Source organism: Sinohyriopsis cumingii, chromosome 3 (assembly GCF_028554795.1).
Source record: "Sinohyriopsis cumingii isolate HCF-2022 chromosome 3, ASM2855479v2, whole genome shotgun sequence".
Classification (NCBI taxonomy): domain Eukaryota; kingdom Metazoa; phylum Mollusca; class Bivalvia; order Unionida; family Unionidae; genus Sinohyriopsis; species Sinohyriopsis cumingii.
Genome location: NC_142963.1, coordinates 148,462,267 through 148,488,412, shown reverse-complemented (window position 1 = coordinate 148,488,412; position 26,146 = coordinate 148,462,267). Strand labels below are relative to the sequence as shown.

Here is a 26,146-nt window from a genome sequence, read left to right as displayed (position 1 = left end):
CAGGTAAGTTAACTTTAAAAAGTGTGAGTCTATTGGTTAATACGAGGACGGGTGCATGTTTTCTTAAAAAGTGTGTGTGTGTGTGAGAGAGAGAGAGAGAGAGAGAGAGAGAGATACAATTGTGATTCAGCATTAAAACTAAATTATCATTTATTAAAAAGTCGGCAATATGTAAATCTAAATATGTATCCGTATCAATTCATTTTTAAAGGAAACGTTCTTGACAATTTCCAATCTTTTTACATCATTGTTATTACTTTAATAAATAATGAAAAACAAACTGGAGTTCGTAAATCGTAAAAAAAGAAAACTTATTCCATTCGAAGCAGTTTAGATCATTGTTAATTATGATTGTTCTATATTACGTGTCAATGAGTGTAAGTTGGAAACAGAATATTAACATAGCCTGTCAAAGCCAGTCCTAATTAAAATTAGACTGGGTTTTCCGTTGGATTGCGTCGCACACAAATACGTTGCACGACAAGCTTGGTTTGCGCTACGTACACGGAAGCTATGAATGTTACTGAAGTAAAATATTTTCACAGAATCAGCAATTTAACCTAGTTAAACTTTGGGTTGTTTTTGCTTTTAATTCAATTTCTTTTTGCCAACAAGAATTTTAAGCTTTGGAATTCTTCACCACGAAGAAAGTAAAAAGGCGAAGCTGTGATTGATGTAAAAATCAACAGAACACGTATAAATCATGCTTTATCTCAGTCGAATGTTCCAATTTTAGATTCAGCATCAGAAATGTCTGAACAGTAAGTAAACAGTTTGATACGTTCAGCATGGAATTGCCTTAATCACGAGTTATCATGCAGATTATCAAAAGAAAGAGAAAGGAAAAAGAAAAAAAAGAAAAAGAAAAAAAAAAAAGAAAAAAAAAAGCCAGTCCAACGAGCCTACAAACCTACGCCATGATGTCATGGATAGTCGTCTAAGGACGGGCCGACAGTGAGGGTACTAATACTGTACTTTCACGCGATGCAGAGAATTTTCCGTTCTCGTGTGGAACTTATATTAAAGACGTTTTCTATCATATGCAATAAATAAAATGCAACATGGACCTTCCCTTCAAGAAATCGAAAGTTTGCATAAAATGCATAATTAAAATTCGAACAGCTTGAAATATTTTCTAGTGCATATAATCTAAGCAAGAATAATCAAATATTGGTTACAGTACTGTGGTATTATTGTGCATAAGCAGCAACAGCGACGACGACAACAACAACGGCAATCACAGAGCTGACGAGAGCAGTAGTAGCAATAATGATACAACTACAGATACTAGAGCTACTACTCTTTAATAATAATAATAATAATAATAATAATAAATATAATAATAATAATAATAATAATAATAATAATAATAAATATAATAATAATAATAATAATAATAACTATTCATGTAATATTCATAATAATAATACAATTATTATTAATAATAATAGTAAATTAATAATAATAATATTAATATTAATATTAATAATAAATTCTTAATATAAGCAACAACAACAACAACAACAATAATAATAATAATAATGATAATAATAATAATAATTATGTCGTACCTCGTGCCTATATGCCCCGCTGATTGCCCCTTCTTCTTAGCTCTGTCATATTGTCTTTTCGCTTCCTCTTTTTCCTTCACAACTCCGACGTATTCAGTCCCATCTATCTCTCTGCAACAGAGACAAGGTCTTAAAACACTCTTAGCAATATAACCCGGCTTGATTTGAATAGACCACACACACACACACACACACACACACACACTATAAATTGACTACGATCCTGCTTCATACAGTTTTTGAAGATTGTGTCTGTACGGTGAATAATCTAGAGCCTAAATAATTGAAACTAATGCCCCAAATCTGGCAATGTTATGTTTTTATTATGGAACGGGTTGGGGAAAGGTTATGATGGTTTTAACGGCTTTTAATGCATTACTGACCATATCGTGTCGGGGAAAGGTTTTGATGGTTTTAACGGCTTTTAATGCATTTTTGACCATATCGTGTCGGGGAAAGGACAGCTAAGAGCCTTTCTTAAAGATACTGCCGATCCGGTCTGAAGTGAGGCTGGGGGTGGGTGGGTGGGTGGGGGAGTTATATAGGTTATGTCATGTAACAGGACAAAATGAAATTTGTCCATGTAGTTAATTCGTCATGCAGATTATTACTTTAAACGGGATTTTATCATACGAAAGATGTTCGTTCATCATCTATTCAGAATTTCAACAAAATTTCATACCAGTTACAATATTTTAATAAAGTTTTAAGGCACACAATGTCAAGATAACTACATGGCAGAAATTTAATTCCGGTCAAGAAGCAATAACCGTCGAGTTGTTTTGACCAAGCGGCAATCTTTCCCGCTATAATGTGCCATTAAAACTGTAACAAATATGGTTTCACTAATGTTATGGATATCTATATCACATATATTATTTTTATAATAGATGTTTATTCTAAGTCATATAGGTTAATGCCAATATTCTTTTGATTTATATTCTTACACTATAAAATGACCGCTGCGGTCGCCTAGTGATTAGAGCGTCTGCCTCCGATGCCGGAGGTCGCGGGTTCGAACCCTGGCCGAGTAACACCAAAGACATCAAAGTGGTACAAACAGCTGCCTCGCTAGGCGCTTAACAGTTAGACGTTAGTGTTAGAACTGGTATGTCAAGTGTCAAAATAATGTGACTGGATGGGACATGATGCTAAATAATTTCGACATGATGCCCTAGTGCTAGACATCAATATAAGCTGTAACACTGACGACATCGTAACGATATGACTGAAAGATTGTTAAAGCAGCGTAATTTTTTCTCCAAATAACACACACACACACACACACACACTATAAAATGCACCTTAAAGGTCACGACGCGTACATGTACAATATATTGTACTATTTTGACTCACAAATCAAAGACGAATTGCCAATTTCACGTCAGCATTATATTTCGGCCTCTGATCTAGGGAGTTCATTTGTACTGTAATAAAATAACTTAAATGTTTCTGAATATTCTCTAGTAATTCAGAATTTGTTTACTGGCTGCGCATTAGGTGACCGTGTAAAGCACAGCGCTCTTATTCTACATTAATATTTCAGTTTTGTGAGAGATACTATATGGTCTAGATCAATAATGTGTTTGTTGAAGTTGCAGTGTTGAAACATTCCAAACAGAAAGTACTTTACTGAATTATTGTGAAAGTGTTCAACGACTTGGATATTTAATAATTTCGTTGGATTACCATGAAACCTTCAAAGATATTTCCAACATTCAACTCTCATTGGATTTACCTTCAACAAGTAAACAGTTATGAATAAAAAGTTATGAACATTAGAAGAGTGATTCATATGTGGTATAAGCAAATAAGCACATTCGACACTTCATTCGGAATACTTTTGGAGCGTTTCCGGATTACTGTGAAATTGATAGTACATTTAGGAAATTCAAGGAATTCATACCATCCTGGAGGTTATTTTAGATTCTTTCACTTTGCTTGACTTTATTTTTTAGGGAATTTTTTAATATTTTGGATTATATAATGCTTGTTGTGGTTTGGCTTTTTTCTTGTTACGTAATTAAGCCTCTAGGATGTAATACTACAGTCTTGAGAAGCGTACGAAAGTTGGTGAAAAAACAAGGATACGTTTGAAATTCTTCTTCTGTATATAAGCAAGCCAATTTTCACGTGTAAATAGCAATCACGTTCTTTTAGAAACATCTGCTTTCATCTTCATTATATTATGAAAATAGTTCAATTATTCTGCGCAGTCATGCACGTGCCGGCGATGCGGAGCGATCGTAACCTTGCCCGACCAAATAAAAAATTGATCATGGCCTAACAGTCTTTCTTTACACGTGTAAGTTAGTCATTCTTTGGACAAATGTGTACTCTTTTCATGTGTAGATTAGTCATTCCTTGTGCCTATGTTATTTCTTTATAGAAATTACTTTTTTCGTTCATCATGTTAAAATGTTTTCTTTGCACTGCTGGAAGAGGGTTATAGCCTGATTTCCTTTTGAGATTCGTTACATGATCTTTTTGTACATATTTCAAATGGTGTTAGTTTTATTTTTATAAAAAATAACATTTACTTCTCCTGCTATTAATTTATTTTATCAATGTCCACCATTAAATTTGATAAATCACTTATCCTAAATTTCTGTAACCGTCATTATGAATTTCTGTTTGTACTGTATGTAAACTATTTTCACCTTTACCTGGAAGCTATTGTACAGACAGTTGTACCTTTTATCTGTTCAATCTATACATCTGGCTCCAATTGTTTTTAAAACCGAGTAACATTATTTTAACGTGGGTATGTGAGAAAGCTTGACATTGGCTTCCTGTGGGTCGGTGGTTCTTATCTTTGTTCATAACAGAGTTATTGACGGTGTGTCATATCTTATACGTGTAAGTCAGTTTTGAAATTAGACAATTTTTAATGCTCTTTCCCACGTTTATTTATGCTCCATTGCAAAACAGTTCCATAGTCAGTTTTTAGTCATTTGGCTTTTCCCAAGTCCGGGATGTCATTTATTTAACTGTAGGATATTTTGAACCAATTGGTCATGAACATCTTTGCACTGTTAATCCCCAAGTATGTTTTACCTCAACACAGATAGTCATTGTTCATGAACAACTCACTGACTGCCAAGTCCTTACGTTGCATGCTGAGAATGAACACTTGTTTGAGTTATTGATTTCGTTATTTAAACCATCTTTCTTGCTTGAATCACAAGTGTGGCTTTATTTTATTAATTAACATGAATAAAAATATAAGTTCCAAAACTAAAAGAAGCAATTGTCAATTTGCGCCGGAGATTGCGATTATTCGCAAAACGATAAGAACTTCAGCTTGTAGCTGACACAATGGACATGACTGTGTAGAATCCTTGCATTCCGTCAATACACAGTTGCTTTAAGTGTTGGTACAGTATTATTGAGTCTTAAAGCAGTCACCTTTAAGTTTTGATACAATATTATAGCGTCTTAAAACAATCACCTTTACGTTTTGATACAATATTTTAGTGTCTTAAAGCAATCACCTTTAAGTTTTGATACAGTGTTATAACGTCTTAAAGCAGTTACCTTTAAGTTTTCATACAGTATTATAACGTCTTAAAGTAGTCATCTTTAAGTTTTGATACAGTGTTATAACGTCTTAAAGTAGTCACTTTTAAGTCTTGATACAGTATTAAACATCTTAAAGTAGTCACCTTTAAGTTTTGATACAGTGTTATAACGTCTTAAAGTAGTCACCTTTAAGTTTTGATACAGTGTTATAACGTCTTAAAGTAGTCACCTTTAAGTTTTGATACAGTATTATAACGTCTTAAAGCAGTTACCTCTACGTTTTGATACAGTGTTATAACGTCTTAAAGTTGTCAACTTTAAGTTTTGATACAGTGTTATAACGTCTTAAAGGAGTCAACTTTAAGTTTTGATACGGTGTTATAACGTCTTAAAGTAGTCACCTTTAAGTTTTGATACAGTATTATAACGTCTTAAAGGAGTCAACTTTAAGTTTTGATACGGTGTTATAACGTCTTAAAGTAGTCACCTTTAAGTTTTGATACAGTAATACAACGTCTTAAAGTAATCACCTTTAAGTTTTGATACAGAATCATAATGTCCTAAAGCAGTCACCTTTAAGTTTTGATACAGTATTATAAGGTCTTAAAGCAGTTACCTCTACGTTTTGATACAGTCTTATAACGTCTTAAAGTAGACACCTTTAGGTTTTGATACAGTAATATAACGTCTTAAAGTAGTCACCTTTAAGTTCTAATACAGTATTGTAACGTCTTAAAGTAGTCACCTTTAAGTTTTGATACAGTATTATAACGTCTTAAAGTAGTCACCTTTAAGTTTTGATACAGTGTTAAAACATCTTAAAGCAGTCACCTTTAAGTTCTGATACAGTGTTATAACGTCTTAAAGCAGTCACATTTAAGTTTTGATACAGTATTATAACGTCTTAAAGCAGTCACTTTAAGTTTTGATACAGTGTTATAACTTCGTAAATCAGTTACCTCTAAGTTTTGATAAAGTGTTATAACGTCTTAAAGTAGTCACCTCTAAGTTTTGATACAGTGTTATAACGTCTTAAAGTAGTCACCTTTATGTTTAGATACAGTGTTATAACGTCTTAAAGTAGTCACCTTTATGTTTAGATACAGTGTTATAACGTCTTAAAGTAGTCACTTTTAAGTCTTGATACAGCATTAAACATCTTAAAGTAGTCACTTTCAGGTTTTGATACAGCATGGATAACGTCTAAAAGTAGTCACCATTAGCTATTTGATACGGTATTAATAACATCTCAATTTAGTCACTTTTGGTGTAATATAATATGTTACTTTTGCAAGGGGAATATAAAGGTACTTACATTTGTACCAGCAAACGCTAAACAATTTTACTTCACCTAGACTTGGATATTTGCAAACCCTACGTATTCAACATATAAAAATAATTTCAGTTCAAACTTAGTTACACGAGAACTCTAATTAACACACACACACACACACATACATACATACATACATACATACATACATACATATATATATGTATATATATATATATATATATATATATATATATATATATATATATATATATATATATATATATATATATATATATATATATATATATATATATAATATATATATATATAGTGTTTAAAGTATAATTAAATTTCTTGTTTGTAACTTCAAAGGACAAATGGTCGGACAGGGCCGTTGTTTTCAATAGGACTCATGGTACGAATTCAGTCTCCATAAGAAACCCATGCAAACACCATGATATTTAAAGTTTAATAGCTTTAAATTTCTGAATGCTCTTAATTAAATCTTAATTTATCAGTAGTTACATATCCTTGGTGAGTATTCAGAAAGCAAAATGAGCCGTGGCATTTTTGGGATATACATGTATTTGAAACACGTGTTTTCAAGTCTGTACCTAAGAGTCACGTACTTTATCAGCAACGAGTTTTCCAAACCTAAGTCAGTAAAAGAACTAAAATTCGCTCAAACATTGTTTGCATTTTTTTTCTTCAGTTACAACTAGAATAAACTTTCAAAGAATCTTTTCACTAAAATTACGCTTTCATTATGAACCAGTTCTGGCCAGACTAACCCATTCATACTCTATTTCATGTTCGCCCATTTCTAGACTGGTTCCCGTTCTTCCATATCATTAATACCGTGAATCCGCCCCTCCCACTTCTGTCCGTTAATTTCTACATCAGAAATATTGCATAGATATTTACATTAAAAAGTCATGCTGTCAATTTTAATTTCTCACCTAATGCTGTCTCTAACATAAGATACTTTCCCCCTGAATTATCTCGTTTAGGTTTATGAAATTATATATAAAATCTGAACATGGTCGTTTTAATGAAGTAGTAGTTGGATGTAAGACTGGTTTGTAAGTGCCAGTGTTAGTTACCATAACTGCAGACACGATGCTTTCATCTCCGCAATGATTTTCTAAACATCTAAGATGGAAATCATTCGAGTAATTGAAACTGGCTGAAACACTTCAATTGGCCACAGCAGGAACGCCTTTGGATGAAAATGAAGATATCCCGTGTTCTCTCTGCAGTCCGCGTCTGGGCTATTTTTGTACGATCAAAGCGATCACGCCATGCTTCTAAAGCCGAGCTTACGGTCTTACTGACAGCCTTGAAGATTTAGAGAGCTGCACCTCTTCACTGAATGTTACGGGCGGAATTTCATTCATATAACTGAGCCCATCCATTTAAGTGCCGAGTGGAAATTTAGCATTAACTACCCAATTGCATAATTTGTACTATATCCAAAGAACGGTTTAGAGTTCTAACATCGAACTTACGTTTTTGAAAATAAGCCACTCATTTAAAACCATAGAATGGGAACGGATATGATTAGGAAAACAACGATTTATATAATTTATCAAATAGAATAAAATAAATGTTTTATTCACGTACACGTGTAAATAAATGTTCTAGAAAAGTTAGCCCTAGTGGTTAAGGTTGATGTATATTTCAACCCTTCACATGATATTTCTTCTAGTTTAAAGGTTGTATCACGATAATTCTGCCAAAATTCGAAACATTGCTTGGCACATAAAGGAGGTACCAATTTTAAGTAACATATTCAGTTTTAATATCAATACTTTACCATCCTAGAATATGTAAATTAATTGTTATGAGAAAGTTAACCACTTAAATGTAAAATAAAAGAAGATTAAATGTAAGATTTTCTATATCAAGCTTCATTCGTGAAAATGGAGTAGCGATTCCATAGCGCCCATTGTATAATTTTTAAAATACCATTCATACTCTATCAATACAGAGTTTAGGTGACATGTCTTTAAAAAAAAATTGAGCGACAATTAAAATGCGAAGTTAGGAATTACGGTTAATCTGACGGCGAATCGTGCGACCATTCATCCATAATTTTAACTTCAATCGTAAGTTCGCTCTTTCTCTCTCTCATTTAATCCCTAAACTAAATGAATTAATCTGAGTTGGAGCAAATGATTTTGTATTAATTACTGCGAAAAACTATTTAGTGGGCTCACCTACAACTCCTGTCAGCCGCTAGATGGCGTGACTGTAACAGGCAAATTTATATGTTTACTCTATTGCTGTAGGATCATGCTAATGAGCAACTCTTCGTAAACAGGGAACCCAGAGGGTTTATAGTACACATACGTCATCTGGAGGGGTAATATATAGATGTGTTTGATTCAACATGAAATTGCGACTTTTCAAAAAGTCAGGAAAAAATATTGTGCGAAAATGTTTGCTACTGGATGAATTGTACAGGTACGCCATCTTAAGTAGGAGGCCAGTATACATATTTAAAAGATTTTCTACTGATTACTTTCCTCTGAAAATGCCCAAAATTTCAGTGCGCTGCAAGACACCAAGATACCAAGACACTTTGTCAGACATGTTACAGATGATAATCTTGCTAAAAGACATGGAAGAATAGTATCATGTAGCAGATATATCAACGTTTATTACAGCAGAATCATTCGATCGCACTTCTTCACGAGAGTAACGCGTCTTTTAGTTGCTTTGTAACCGTTTCCAATTTTTTCAAAATATTTCGTTATTAATATTATTCAGATCTCACTACGAAAAATAACGTTACTGATTAGATCTATCGGATAAATTTCGACTCTCGAATGTAATATGAATAACAATGGGAAGCCAAAAGAGAATGTACTTATACTGACATGTTTTCATACATACAAAGTGATGATAGTCATGAAATGGGAACATGGCAAGAGGGTTCCGTATGAAAGGATAGATAGTTACTATTTCGTTTCACCGCATTGCTTAATTGGCTATATTCATCACAACTACAAAGTGTCTGAGATAATATCTGACAATGATAAAATATACGCCAGAACTTGTATTACATTAGAAAATAATTTCCTAAAAACTTTTTTAGTAGGCATAAAAGGGCCATTCAAATACCACGGATCTAGTCGAATCAGACTATTAATGCTTTATGACAAACTAATTATTAAATGAAAGTGGTAAACTGAGTCAATCGTTCAAAAATTAATCATACGTGTCAAAGAGTGTATCCAACTTCTAGTGGGCTAAAGGGTCTCAAAATTAAATGTACGGGCCTATGATCACTACTCACAAGAAAGAGATAACCTGGAAATAAGCATATAATGGTAAACTTAATAACAACGGGATATATGCATATAATGGTAACTTTATTATCACTGGAAATATGCATTTAATGGTAAAAAAATTAATAGAAAGAACGGAAGCAGAAATCAAGATAATAAAATTCATCAATTATGAGATACGAGTAAAACGTTCCATTTGAGATAAAAGTACGTTCGTCCAGTTAGGTTAAACATATGACAACGGGCATTTTTTCTATCCATTTGATTATCTTTTTACGCTCAAATTCCTCCCGCCCTAATAGCAAATATGCATAAAACAAACAAACCACAATACGTTATGTAACAGTGAACATTTTGTCAGATGATATGGCAACACATAACTGAGTGGATCTTGCCGCGGTCAGTGTGACATTTAAAAAACTAAATTGACAAATGGGTTTAGGTACCGTATTAAATCGCTAGACTGCATTGGATTTACATCCTGGGGCGTGATTGATTTTTAGTTAAAAACCGTTATGAAGGTCATATAGATCGACAAGGGAAGGTAAATTTGGGGGTTTAAGGACCGGGAAAATGACAGAGATGAGACGACGAAGAGATAATCATGTATCAGTTGAAGTGTATTAAAATGAAATTTTCCAGATATCTTTATTAATAAGAGATGTATAGAGAGACTATTTTAACTCTGATGTGTTAATTTTCGACTGTTAGATAAATGTAATCCTAATTAGCTAAGCTAAAGAAGGGCGGCTTGTTTCCCAGAAGAAATTCAATATTTGAAGTATTCTCCCTCGAAAAATTAGCCAGTCTGAATTTCTGCGGAAAGACAAGAAGTTCTTAGCTCGGAGGAAAAAATAACAAGTATCTTTTCTCGTTAAAACTGTCCAAGGGACAGGTGTCTGGAAGTTTGAGGGACACATAACCTTAAAGGTACAGAGAGATTCTGTTACGATAGAACCGAGTGAGTCTCGAAAGGCACGAATTATCTGCATAATCTCATACAACTGGTTCATTGATATGAGTCTCTAATTATTCGTCTGAATTTATTCGTTTTCAATTCCATCATCAATTTTATAGGAATCATGTATTCTAGGAGTTTCATGCTTTGCTTACGACACAAATTAGAGAAAATTTTGTGAATTTACCTGTTTTAAATTATATGAATTATGTACGCTAAGAATTGTGTAATTGATAGGTTATAGTACGTTCAGATCGACGGATTGTTAGTTAGCAAATAATGTAGTTAAGACAAGAAGTGAATTCCATTAATTAATTAGTTCTTTTAACCGGGAATTCGAGTGCCTGCCGGCCGAAATTTAGTCCAGTTAGTGATTTATAGTCCACAGCAGGGCGTAATAGCTTACTAAGAGGTCTAAATTAATTCATGGTGGGCATAGAGAGAAGAGGAAAAGGAATACGTCGATTCTAACCTGTCACCAACCGGCAATAATAATAATAATGAGGACTTTGTATAGCGCCTAATCTTTAGAAGCTCTAAGCGTTTTACAACATTAGACAAAACCTATAAGATAAAAAACATATATAATTATATGATTACAAAAACAAACACCATGAAATTAGAAAACAAAAAACATGCTGAGAATATTTAAGGTAGGAAACATTATTAGGTCTTTAAGTTTGTTCTTGCTGTCGAAATAAGTGAGTTTTGAGAGCACTCTTGAATGGGATCACTGTGTCTTTGTGTCTAAGTTCAGTGGGCAATTCATTCCACATTGCTGGGCCCTGGTATGCAAAAGAACGCTGTCCATATGACTTTGTTTTCATAGTGGGAAAAATGAGTATACGATTGTCAGAAGAGGAGCGTAAGTATCTTGCTGGTGTATACACATGGGTGAGGTCGGATAGGTATGTTGGACTAGAGTCCGACAGTGAAACGTAGCACAGAGAACAAATTTTGTGTTTGATTCTGGATGGAATGGATAGCCAGTGTAGGGTACAGAGCAGCGGGGAGGTGTGCTCTGATCGTGGTACTCTAAGTATGATCCGAGCAGCTGTGTTTTGAACTTTTTGAAGTTTCTGGAGTAGATATTGAGATGAACCAGACATAATTGAGTTACAATAGTCCAGTCTTGAAAGTACTAATGAACACACAAGTGTTTTAGTGGCATAAACTGAAAGATATTTGCGAATGGAGCTGATGTGCCTCAGCTCAAGATATGCAGCCTTGCAAATGTTCATGACATGTTGGTGCAATGTGAGAGTACTGCCCAGAGTAACACCTAGGTTTCGTACTGACTGTGTGAATTTAATGTTGGTGTTGCTGATATTTATTGTTTGAGGTAAAGGTAGTGAATGAGAAAGTCTTTGTGTTGTGATCAGAATGGCCTCAGTTTTATCATCATTCATCCGCAGCTTGTTACATGTCATCCATGATTTCACATCAGAAACGCACCTCTCTACATCTTGGATGGTAGCATGAACTTCAGCTGGGTGGCTAGATTTGTATATTTGGGTGTCATAAGCGTACAATTGGTGAGACACTGGATGATGATCTATGACACTTGAGAGCGGCTGAGTGTATAGAATGAAGAGAACAGGTCCAAGAACAGAACCCTGTGGAACACCACAACATAGATCAACTGGGCTGTAGTATTCCATTTGCAGACACAATTTGTGTCCTGTTGACCAAGTAGGACTTGAACCACAGTAAGGCTATATCATGAATACCAAATACATGCTGGAGACGGTGAAGTAATATATCATGGTCTATTGTGTCAAATGCTGCAGACAAATCAAGGAGGGTGAGGACTACGTTATGCAGGCACACTGGGCAATTAGGTTCGATCGTTCACTCGATTTTATGATGAAACTTGTCTTATCGGTATAAACAGAACGGCTAATTGCATTATTTTAATAAACTTGGCAATTATTTTTAAGAGAAGTGTATCCTTGAATGTGATGTTAATTTCATTTCCTGATATAATTGATTAAACTGTTATTTCCTACACAACGGAGACCATCTTGTTCTATTCTAAATCACTGCTCAGATCTCTATTTATTACATCCATTAACTTTATATTTTATTTTATTAGTTGCTCAATCCTGGCAATAACGCCATGGTCGATCATCCTCTAGATAAGGATAAACCAACTTTGCAATACAAAATATACTATATATATATATATATATATATATATATATATATATATATATATATATATATATATATATATATATATATATATATATATATATATATATATATATGAGATGCAGAGAGAGAGAGGGAGAGAGAGAGGGATATATGAAAACTTAAGTAACAAAAACAAATTCTTAAGGTATGGTAAAAAATATAAGTACGTGAAATATCTATTTGTACGGACTAACAATGCAACATTATGTATACTACATCTTACACTGTTTATACTTTGTATTGCTATGTATTATTACCGCATTTATTAGTTGCTCAATCCTGGCAATAACGCCATGGTCGATCATCCTCTAGATAAGGATAAACCAACTTTGCAATACAAAATATACTATATATATATATATATATATATATATATATATATATATATATATATATATATATATATATATATATATATATATATATATATATATATATATATGAGATGCAGAGAGAGAGAGGGAGAGAGAGAGGGATATATGAAAACTTAAGTAACAAAAACAAATTCTTAAGGTATGGTAAAAAATATAAGTACGTGAAATATCTATTTGTACGGACTAACAATGCAACATTATGTATACTACATCTTACACTGTTTATACTTTGTATTGCTATGTATTATTACCGCATTTATTAGTTGCTCAATCCTGGCAATAACGCCATGGTCGATCATCCTCTAGATAAGGATAAACCAACTTTGCAATACAAAATATACTATATATATATATATATATATATATATATATATATATATATATATATATATATATATATATATATATATATATATATATATATATATATATATATATATATATATATATGAGATGCAGAGAGAGAGAGGGAGAGAGAGAGGGATATATGAAAACTTAAGTAACAAAAACAAATTCTTAAGGTATGGTAAAAAATATAAGTACGTGAAATATCTATTTGTACGGACTAACAATGCAACATTATGTATACTACATCTTACACTGTTTATACTTTGTATTGCTATGTATTATTACCGCATTTATTAGTTGCTCAATCCTGGCAATAACGCCATGGTCGATCATCCTCTAGATAAGGATAAACCAACTTTGCAATACAAAATATACTATATATATATATATATATATATATATATATATATATATATATATATATATATATATATATATATATATATATATATATATATATATATATGAGATGCAGAGAGAGAGAGGGAGAGAGAGAGGGATATATGAAAACTTAAGTAACAAAAACAAATTCTTAAGGTATGGTAAAAAATATAAGTACGTGAAATATCTATTTGTACGGACTAACAATGCAACATTATGTATACTACATCTTACACTGTTTATACTTTGTATTGCTATGTATTATTACCGCATTGCCTAATTGGCTCTATTCATCACAACCACAATGTCTCTGAGACAATAGATGACGATAGTAAAAGATATGCAAAAGTTGGCATTTTCTTGGAAAAGCATTCATGATGAATGCCTATTCTTTTTGCTACAGTTGATGAATATTCGCTCAAATTTCTCGCACCTTAATAGCAAATATGCATAAAACAATATCAATCGATCGATCGATCGATCGATCGATCGAGAGAGAGAGAGAGAGAGAGAGAGAGGGGGAAGAGGAAGAGATGATAACTTAGTAGCGGAAACGAATTCCCACTATTTTATTGCAACATATGCTGTGCATATGAAATGTGTAATCATTGTAACGAAGAATGCATCATCATGTACATCAATCACCTCTTATACACCATCCTAATGTGCTACCGTTGTCTTTTTTGTATCTATCTTACATATTACAACAAGGTCTTAGACACCGCAGCGTGTACACAACGACCTGCGCTTAATTACGTTCTTCTATACTTATCCTACTCATGACATTACCAATAATAATAATAATAATAATAATAATAATAATAATAACAAATAAATAAATAAATATATGTTCTGATTGAGAACATTATATTTAGCATTCCTACAAAATTGTTTACACTAAATTTGTACATACGTCATCTGAAACTAATAATATGCCTTAAAACTTTGATTATAATGCCATGTACAATTATAGATAATTATATGATTAATTTAATTTTTGTAAAAGCTAAGTTTATGAAATAAAATTTCAATTTAAATCTGGACATCATTATGGGTCAGTCCAATGTAATCATAATACAAGGACTGAATTTTGTGCAAGAAGCTAATTTCTAGTTTTAAAAGGAATAGTTTTTGCCAATTAACAACATTTCTGAGAGAGGACAAAAACGGCAAATATAGACTTAATCAGGACATTTGATTGGTCAATTTAAAGTTAAATTTCAACCAATCTGATCACTGGATAGAAAACATAAGTTATGTTGATGAAAATTGGGCATTGACCATGGAATATCGACCACATGAATAATTCCTTGACTTCAAAATCATACATATTATAATCTGCAGATTTGGAGTGAACGAATTATTAAGCACTTTACAATTGTAATGATATGTGTTATCTATATTTAATTTGCATTGTTTGTTACTCAAATTGCTATATTCTTTTATTCAGTATATGATATGGATAAGTACATTTTGGACCTTGTCCAAAAGCAAGTTCATTTTCTACCTGACCAGAATCATTGATTTTGGTTTTGTAAACAACATGTTATCTGAATCTGAGTCCAGAATACTGGAAATTCCCCATGAAATAGCAGGTCTACCTGTTGTTCACGACATTTTATATTATAATTGTAGCAAGAGGCCTTCTAATTATAACAAAGATTTTACTTCGTAAACATATGGAACCTTCCTTAATGAAATTTTCATTAGGTAAATGCATGTTTTAGAAAAAGCTAATTGTGACCGGAGGTCAGGTAGAGGACTATATATTATCTTATTTATCTAGAAAGTATTTATTCGTGCTGTAAGATCTGAGCAGAATCAGTTGTGTTATTGTTGTGTCCAGTATTTTATTTGTGCTGGAATTTATTTATTAAAATTATCTAATTCAAGTTATTCTTCTCTGGATATTTAAAGCGCTCAAAAATAATATTTTTGGAAATAGACACTTGGATTTATAGTGAAATTCAAATAAGGATATATTCTTGGAATGTATTATTGTGATTCAGTATAAGACTGCTGGTACATCACTACGATACGTGCCATCACAGGCACATTTAACACTTACAGCGCTAGATTTATTTTAGAATTTACTAAAGTTTATTCAGAACTTTAATTATTAGGACTTGTGTTAGAAATTTTAGGATTATTTAGGATTTAATTTGCAATGCCGTAAATTCTCTTTTTTATATACATTTTTTACTTTGTATTATAAAGAAATAAATTATTTGTTGAATTTTACAAAACTTGCTGGTTTTCGTTCTAATCTGCTACTTTGTTTAGGAAAATAGAGCCGTAACAAAAGTTACATATAATTTGTCAACGGTAAGAGCTAAATCTCAAAATTAACTTAAACTGTTATGATGACTCCATAGTCCTGAATCTGAGCACACAGTTTCAATTCAGACTCAACCCAAGAAAAGTAGAAGCGATATTTTAAGTCCGTTTGATAGCAATTATCATACTCTTCACAGTGAGTTGCCTCCTCTTGCTTGGATAGTATTACTGTCGAAATGCTGCATATTTTGGGGTAAAATGCTTGCCTGGGGAAAAACACAGTATCCTTGAGAACTTTATGACACTTAATTCAAATGGTATTTGATGTGGTCTTTGTTCGTATGTATCTTTCGTGTAGAATCTGAAGATTTTATATAAGATACATGAAAAGAAAATAGAAAATATTTGTAAATGATAGAATTCTTTTCGTTCAGTGATATAACACAAGGCCAATGGTGATTTAAGGTAGCGCGTGAGCAGACGTCATAATTAATCAATGATATCACAATGCAAAGTATCTGAGTCGCCACGATTAGCCTGGTTGCTTCTGCGTCGTTATTGATTGAATTTCAATGTAACATTGGGGAACCATGTTGTGAACCAGTCTTTCTTCTTGTGTACTATTCCGCAGAGACGATAAATTAAAGATGACATAGGGATCAAAGCTGTGTTAAGCATTGACATAGTTTTAGAGATTATGAGCTGTGAGAAGCATGAACTGTACTTGGAAGTTCTGTACAGTAAAACATACGAAGTCAATTGTGAACTGTACTTTGAAGCAGTGGCGTACCATGAGTAAACGGTGCCCGGTGTTACGATGATGGCCAAAAGGGGTTTTGGCGCCTCAAGACCTCTGGCGCCCGGGGTTTTGGAACCCGGTGAAAACTCCCTGACCCAACTTATTTTAAGTTCTGTTCAGGAAACCATATAAAGTTAATCGTGAACCGCACTTCAAGTTCAGTACAGCAAACCACACGAAGTTAATCCTGACAGTTTGGTATTTCTTCTTCTATTTATAGCAAATTTATATGCAATACAAGTTCCTGAAAATTGTGTGCAAGTTAAATGTAATTTCAAGACGTTTTGTGAATAAGGCGACTGACCTGATTAGTATTGTTTATATGTTTATTTTTACAAGGACCATTGCTTTTTTTCCCCCTTACCATATACGCATCCATGTTGTCTTTGTAATCCGTTCATTAGAATAAAATATTCCTTAACAGCATGCAGCTAGTTTTTTCCTTTTCTTTCAAATGCCAATATTTGACTTAGAGTGGGTCTCCTTAATAGTGATGCTTGCCCTTTCATTTCATGTTGTTTTATGGTACGGATACCTTAACGATCTCAAGTGAGTGGTGGCTTTCGTTATATAAATATCTAACCATCCGCATCAAACTTAAATTCAAGTCAACTTGCGCAGCTTTAGTTAAGTAACTTTTACCATAACAATTTTTATGTGGATATTTCCTCGTTTGCTAGATGGCATCAGTGTACTAAAAGGGTTTCTATGCTTGTTATAGGCTTTGTTCATGATAAATATTTGCGACAAGTACGTCACATCATCGCAGTGCCGGATTAAGCTAGTTCGGAGCCTGTAGCATATGTTATAAAACGGCCCTAAATTAAAAATAAACTCCATAAATATTAAAATATTAAAACACATACATTTTTAACTTGCATAGTAAAGTAACTGTATTTTTTCATTTGCTATACATCCAGATAATACGACAACTATGTCTAACATTTCAGTAATAGTATCATGTACATGTAGGTAATTGATAGCTTGAAAGCATTTAGCGCGGGGCCCTCAGCATGTGCTACTTTTGCAACTTGGATAATCCGGCACTGCATCATCGTAGTGAAAGTATGAAACTTTTGCCTATTTTTCTCCATGATGCACAGCGCCCATTAGCCTGGTTTGCTACATCGTATGTTGTCTGGTATGAACACCGCTTACACGACTCATATATTGGAAGACAGATATTAAAACTTACAGGTAGATAGTACTGGCTTGCCAATTTAGGCCAGGCACCAGCGAAATGAGCAAGATATCTGAGACATGAAACCAGAAGGTCGATACATCGAATATGTCCTCTGGAGGAGTTATGTGTGAGTGACTTCCCTTTACACCTTGAATGATTGTGACACCTTTGCCTCGACAAAAAACTATACCATCCACGTATCGCACTTAAAAGCAGAAATCATTAGAACCAATTGAAGAGTAAAGTTTGAAATTGGAAAATAAGAATCTTTTATCCATGTAACGCCATGTTACCGATCTTACAAGACTTAAGATAGTTTGACCTTGGAATTTATAAATTGTAATTCAAAGATGAATTAAAGATCACATGATTGACGCCACACACATCAATATTATTCTATCACTGGTTTCTATTTGCATCAAACAGAAGTAAGTGTAATGACATGCATGTTTCCCGCTATCCTTAAATGAGTAGCTGTTAAACAGACATCCTGTTAACTAATTCGAAGCCATATTACTCAACTGACACCTGTTCGAACCCGTTTTGGGGTCTGCAATTAAGATAATCCACTATAATTACTCACTCACTTGTCCGTTATCTTTGTACCTGGCTTGACTAACCGCAGGTGATAAACCTGACATTAGACTTAAAAGTTTGTCCAATTTGTTTGCCCTATCTATATTTAGAGTCAGTAACACCCTTCAATTCTACAATTGAAATTTTCATTAAACTTATGTTTCAAAAAAGGCTAGATATGTTAGGCTGAATAATCGGTATAAACAAATATATAGATTTCTATGACAAAGAGAAGACAACTTAATTTTGAATAACAATAAACTTTCTTTAACGATGATAACAGATTTGGTCATGACTGACCCGTCTGCCATGTGGTCCTCAATTTGTGTAATTGGATATGTTTAAAAAAATAAAAAAATACAAAATACAAAATCATACACATACTCAGGTATCGTCGCACACTCATTTATACATATTTAACATGAATGACAATGTGATTATACTGGGAAACATACATATATAAACAATATTATAAATACAGGTACATACTTTTCAACATAATCTAATTCGCACGTATATACATACATTGAACAAGACCTGTATATATTATTTATGGATGAAATGATAAGTGCTATATGTCACTCCGGCTAGTCAAGAAAGAATGTCTTTAAAAAAATTTTAAAATTAACAAGGGAATTTGAATTACGTATCCTCAGGAGTGAAGACATATCCAACAAAATGGTTTTGGGGTGTCTGCTTCGTACAGGTTAATAATTCATGTGTGCGATAACGTTTATATACATTGACAGCATGTAGCTTAAATCAACGGCGTTTCGTTTTCGAAGACAGATAATCAAAAATCGAAAATGAAAAAGAACCAATCTTGTATTAGTAAGAAAGCAATCGCTATTGCAGATCTGTTGTATGGGAATGCTATCATCCCCGTAACATCTGTTAGACTGTATATCAACAACAATTTACATCCTCATCAAATACTTCCAAGATAAACTATTTGAGAACGATGCAATAACTCTTGCGCATCTGTATCATTGGCGATTTATATTGCGCCCCGAGTACCTTTGAACCATGCCTCAGTGTTTATCGGCGTGCATAATAAAAAATATAGTAGAGCCATATATTCCAATATACATGAATTCGTACACTGTTGAAATTAACACAGAAGTTAGCCGCGATAGCTCAGTTAGAAGAGCGTGGGATTCGTGATCCAGCTTTCGCGGGTTTGAAACCCGCCCAAGCCAGACAGGGTCGGCTGCTTATGGATGTCCTTGGAAAAGTACCCTAGCTCGACATCCTTCGATATGTCATAGACAATAATGTGTTAAAAGTGCCATTAAAACCAATAAAAACAAAACAAATTAAAACGGAGAAGGTTTGGCCACTTGATATCTTGGCACTGAAACGACAATTTAATGGTTTATCTTTTAATAGTGCTCGTATACGATCAGCTAAGGTTGTTTTCGATAAATCATCCAGACAGTGTGGATTGATATCTGTCAGTGAATGAACTCAGTAGCAATTATGCTCGAAGTAAACTTATCTGATTTATTTCACATGGTGCCTTTCTTTATTTGGGACTATGTGGCCTAGATTTCTCCGTCTGTCTGGTTGGAATCGTATATATCGTAAAGAGATTATAAAAATAAACGGTTTTGTCGTGTTTAAAACATTGACCAGATTTCTCGCTATGACTTTAAGCCCAAGGATTCTAAGTCTTGGTCCAGTGCCTTAGCAAACTGTGTGTGTTATCGTTATTCTTACATTATCAATTACTAGAAACAAAACATATTTATCAAACACTTATAAAAACATCTTTAACGCACCAAAACAAAGCAAATCAAGCAAAACATGTAATCAAGAAGCACGTGAATTCCAATGCGTACGGACAGCTTGAAACCAGTCCGAGTATGTATGTATGGATGTATGTATGTATGTATGTATGTATGTATGTATGTATGTTGGGAGGGGTTGCTGGATAAATGCGCAGTGTGACCACGATATGATAGCATAGCTTTAACATATTAGGAAAAGCCTATCTGACTAAAATTGCGGGGATGGGTGGGGTGGGTGTATTTTACTCGTCACCAAAGGATAAGCTAGGCATTGCTGTTCGTACTATGACCATCATCTAGCTATTGTTTATTAATGCCAAGGAGTAGAAAGACCGATGCCTAAGATGGTAAATGATACGAATATAGGATCGGATCAGGCTGATATGAATCAATGCATGTTAGAATCAATCTGATATCAACAAATGAAGAATCGGATCAAGTAGATACCAACGAATGTAGGATCGGATCAAGCTGATATAAAAAAGTGACAGCTTGGAGTAAGCTGATATCAACATATAGTTCATATCTATGAATAAGGACAGGTCTCCTGTATGCTCTGCCAGACCCGGCCCTAGGGCAAGGCGAAAGAGGCAACCGCCCTTGGCCCAGCGCTACACTCGCAATGCAATGTTTTTGCTTGTGGTCCCGCGCTCATCGCTTGCTGCCATGGGCCCCGCATGCTGCTTTGGGCCCTGCACATCCTAGGGCCGGGCCTGTACTCTGCCATCATATCGTACACGCACTGTATGTATGTATGTATGTATGTATGTATGTATGTATGTATGTATGTATGTATGTATTTATGTAGGTAGGTATGTAGGTAGGTAGGTAGGTAGGTAGGTAGGTACAGATGGGATACAGCAATTATGTACAAATCAACATGTCAGTCTGTACATTACAGTATGAGTAAGAAAGTCTTACTTACAACGTGAAGTTCGATATGAATGCATCATCAGGCAAGCTGACGTCAAACGCGGTTTCTCTTGGAAGGAAGTCATCATTGACTACAGTACTTGTAACCTTGGTAGAAGCGTATCTATAAACGACATTGGAGCGGATGTACATCGAAACTATTTTGGGTGCCTGAAACAGAAAAAACACGGGTGGATCACTGTGACTCTTTCTCTTTCTCTCTCTCTCTCTCTCTCTCTCTCTCTGACTTCCATTGTGGATATTTAAATCTATTCAAGTCTATAATTTAATGTATTATATGTATGTATGGTCTTCGATTTGGGTACATGTCTATATCCTATTTTTCATGTGTCTTCTAGAACTTAATACATAGTCAATAAGTTAGTTAGTTATCTAGTATGCTGGCATGCAAAAATTGTGTATCATATTCCTTATGTACAGCTTGTTCTTTAACCACATTCTGTGGTCATTATATCTGATTTACGATAATAGGTATATTAGGAACTTCTACTACTACCACTGATACTACTACTACTAACACCATCACTACTACTACTGCTACTAATAATACTATTATTACTAATACTACGCAGATCACGACTTTTAGTTACTTTTTCTTCTGCTACTGTTGCTCGTAACAGTTCTACTTTTAATACAAGTTGCTGGTCTGTTAATGTGATATATCGATGATAAGCTTGACTAGGACTATGTAAGTCAGCTTCGCCTCTCGTTGTGAAGTGAGCGTATCCTGATAACTTCTTTGCCTTCCTTACAATCAGCTATCTTTCCCAAAGCCTGACAACCCGTCAAAGCAAACATTTTTTTTCTCATCTATGGGCTACAGAAAGATGAAATGATGCATTGTGGACGATGTTATTAATCTCATTCACATCTATTCTTCTTGACTTAAATACATCAGAACCGAAATGTTCTGTGTGAAAGTTATGACTATACCCGAAATATAGTTCCCATATGAATAACTCTCTCTCTTTCTCTCTCTCTCTCTCTCTACACACACACACACACACACACACACACACAGAGTTGTATGAAACAATACAGAATCAACTGAGTGATGTTAAATTAAGCAACAGATTAACTTACTTACTTAACATTTAGTCAACAAACTGAGTGGCCACCACAGACTGACAAATAAACGATAGGACCAACAAACAAGTAGCCAAATATTCGTTTGAAAAAATTGGTAAGAAAGAATTTAAGCAAGTCAGTGAACGAGTACAATAAAAAGATGATTTTGCTTCCTTATATATTTTCCTTAGCTTTCTGCATGTTGGATAAAATCCGTAGCATTATTCATACTTATGTTGTCGTCCAATTTCATACAGATTCAATAATCATAGTGCTTATCTATACCATAAGTTTGAAATTTCAGAACATATCTGTACAACATGTTTGAATCACGCTTCATCGACCTAATCTTTACAATAACTTGACATCATCTTCATCATAACTTATCATAATATTCACCATAACGTGACCTAATATGCACCATAACTTGACCTAATATTCACCATAACTTGACCGAATATTCACCATAACGTGACCTAATATTCACCGTAACTTAATCTAATCTTCACCATAACTTGAAATAATATTCACCATAACTTGATCTAATATTCACCATACCTTGACCTAATCTTCACCATAACTTGACCTAATCTTCACCATAACTTGACCTAATGTTCACCATAAATTGACCTAATATTCACCGTAACTTGACATAATATTCACCATAACTTGACCTAATCATCACCATAACTTGACCTAATCATCACCATAACGTGTCCTTATCTCCAACTGAGACAAAACTTGGTTAAATCACCGTGTGCATAATTCACAAGTCGACACAGACATTACTGAAATCTACAACAGTTCACTGAACAACAAATGAGGTATTGTATTAGAAATATAATTTTTATTGATATCTTGTAATACATGTTATAGACTTATTTATATCATTACTTCACGTTAAGTCTAACCCTAAAATCTTTTCATGAAATATCCCTCCAAAGAATCCTCAAAAGATACATTTAAAAATTCCATAATAATACACATTCCTGGGATTTTAACATTCCAATATATATTTATCATTGCCTGCAGTTAATGAATGCACGAGAGTTTCTTGTACTTCAGTGTGTACCTAGCTTTAAGAAATACGTAAGACATTCAAAGACAAATGACGCCAGTTTTAAAGCCATTGTTTTCAATGCCAGCAATACATAAAGCAAGAAGTACTTGTATACGCCGTTGTCTTGAAAATTAAGTTACAATATAACCATCTTTATCAAGAAGCATCAATTCAATGAAAGTCATCCATGAGACAAGATCTTAATTCTTTTCTTCTTTTACTAAGAGATAACAATAAATTATATTCTTGTTTTCTTAAGCAGTCCTACAGAAATTGATTGTATCAGATAGCACTTTCATGGCTAAAAACGAAAATCTGGTACACGCGTCAAATAGGCAAAATATGCTTTTTTATACTTGTTTTGAGTGATCCATCGATTATGTAACCACATCAAAGGTCTGGCTGCCAGGTTATATAAATACTTTTTAATTGTTCTGAGTGATCCATCGATTATAAAAGCTCTGGCCAGGTGCTTTTTTAGAACAATGAAGCAGATGATTTATTTCTGAAGCTTAAATATACTTAACGCTGAAAGAAAGCCTATCCTTTATAAAGGATTTTCAGTCAGACGATGTTGTGGCTATTACCTCTTCAAAGGTGTTAAGTACTTGATTGCGTATTTCTTAATAACCCTTTTGTTGTACGTTTTCCTGTTAATGCTCTTTTTCCTTTAATAACATTACTAACTTTTATGCTTAAAACCTTCTGTATGCACATACAATATTTTAAAGGTATTCCCTTAGTGTCTCAATACGATGTTTATAAGTCCATCCCAAAAATTGTTCACTGACATTGACTAATGCAAATAATTCGGCACCCATACCCATCCGTAACAAACTTGTTTCAAACACGGGTTTAAATGAGGATAAAGAAGGCCCACACATGACAGAATATATTTTAATCATTAGTTAATAAACTTTAATGATCCCATAACGTCACTAATTAGGGTAGTTATCTGTTGGCACGTGTTCATGGAAAACTAACAAACTAGATGATAGAAACCGCTGATAAGATGTATTCTTATTAATAAATAATCACATTTAGCTTACAGCCATATCATGTCTGATGTGAAAGACGGAAAACATGAAATCTCGGTTCTGATTATAGGAATGACGAATCAAAGCACTATAGAGGGTAATTACCTTGAGTTCGAGTGCCGTGTCGATTTCCTGCCCGATAGAGCCAAGTACGAAGACCGTGTGAAGAACAATAAGGAATCCGTTATCCATGGTTTTATCACTACAGGATGTAACTTTTCTTTCTAGTTCATAGTTTTAGTTTAGAGAACTCCCATTGCTGATCCATTAATTTTCATCCTTTATCAAATTTCGTATATCAGAGAGTGTCAAATTTTCTTGTTTCCAGCGATGCATGAATCCGTTTCTGATATAGTCTCGATGTTTTGAAAAGCTTTCTTTTCAACATAAGCACAATAAAAACTTCACCATACAACCCTCTATGCAAATCGGAATCACGACAGATGGTAAATAAGAAACAGCCAAGATAACATTTATTATGTTCTTAAATCTCCTTAAGTTTACTTCAAGAACACATACCGCATTCCGCAGAGACTGACCGATGCATATTCCAGACACTTCCTCTTTCGCTACTGCACTCACTTCTAATGGAACTGTAACGGTGCCACTGCTCCTTTTTATTTCTTTCTCAAGAGCGAAGCGGCATACTTAATTGCAATTTCGTCACCCACTCAGATATAAAATCTCACTTATTTACAATGTAGGTATATTTATTCCTCAAATGGTTAATGCTGTAGCTCCACGTGGAGTTATTACTCGTTCACTTCAGCACTTCAAGAAGCTAAAACAATTAGCGTCAGCGTGTCGTAGTTGTACGAGTGGAGTTCTGCCAGTGATCACTTGCTTACTGCAGTATACAGTCTTCCCTGATAACAGATACAAGTTTAATGCCAGCTAGCCTCTCTGCATTCTAAATCAGAGACTCGCGTGGGGAATGACAAAACAGAAATAATTACGGTTTTCGTTCCATTTGAACCAGCTAAACCATGTAGTGATTCTGTTACCACTTCGCCACGTTAGTTTCTGGTTCTTAGAATTCGTATCGCGCTTGCCGTTCGTGCTTTCCTTACCGCCTATCGCTTATTCATACCGTTACTGATTTGTTGTTTTTGTAGGGTTTAACGCCATTTTTTCAGCACAAGATAGGCTATACATGGCGACCAGTATAACTGATGGAGGAAGAACCCTGGAAAACCCCGGGAAGAACCAACCGACCCACGAGAAGCTACTGGCAAGCTTTCTCACCGAGCCTGATAGCACGATAGAAGTATGTTACATCCTACAACGGTAACATCCAATTGGAATGAATGAAGACATGACTAGTGTTACGAGTCTGTGCTCTTAAAATAAGTAACAGAAAAGAGCGAAAGACAACGAGCTTTGTAAAATGTAACAAAATTTTTTTTTCCCCCTGGAATACAAAGTGAAAAGGAGAAAAAAGACCTTAATCCCAAAAATAATCCAAGAAACAAGTCCTAATAATTTAAATCCCTGAATGAAACTC

At 34.0% G+C, this 26,146-nt stretch overlaps 1 protein-coding gene across 2 annotated transcripts in view; it reads right to left on the bottom strand.

Moving 5' to 3' along the window:
- Positions 1–25,872, bottom strand: part of LOC149804115 (inter-alpha-trypsin inhibitor heavy chain H3-like) — a 102,704-nt gene extending 76,832 nt beyond the window's left edge. Inside the window, exons 1-3 of one of the 2 annotated variants that reach the window (XM_089954081.1) lie at positions 24,748–25,872; positions 21,470–21,627; positions 1,572–1,682 (exon numbers count right to left, since the gene is read on the bottom strand). In XM_089954081.1, coding sequence (XP_089810207.1) covers positions 1,572–1,682; positions 21,470–21,627; positions 24,748–24,834 — 356 coding nt within the window. In that variant the 5' untranslated portion in view covers positions 24,835–25,872. The remainder of the gene's footprint in view (positions 1–1,571; positions 1,683–21,469; positions 21,628–24,747) is intronic. The other variant, XM_089954080.1, reaches the window with a different exon arrangement.
- Between the last annotated feature and the right edge of the window lie 274 nt (positions 25,873–26,146).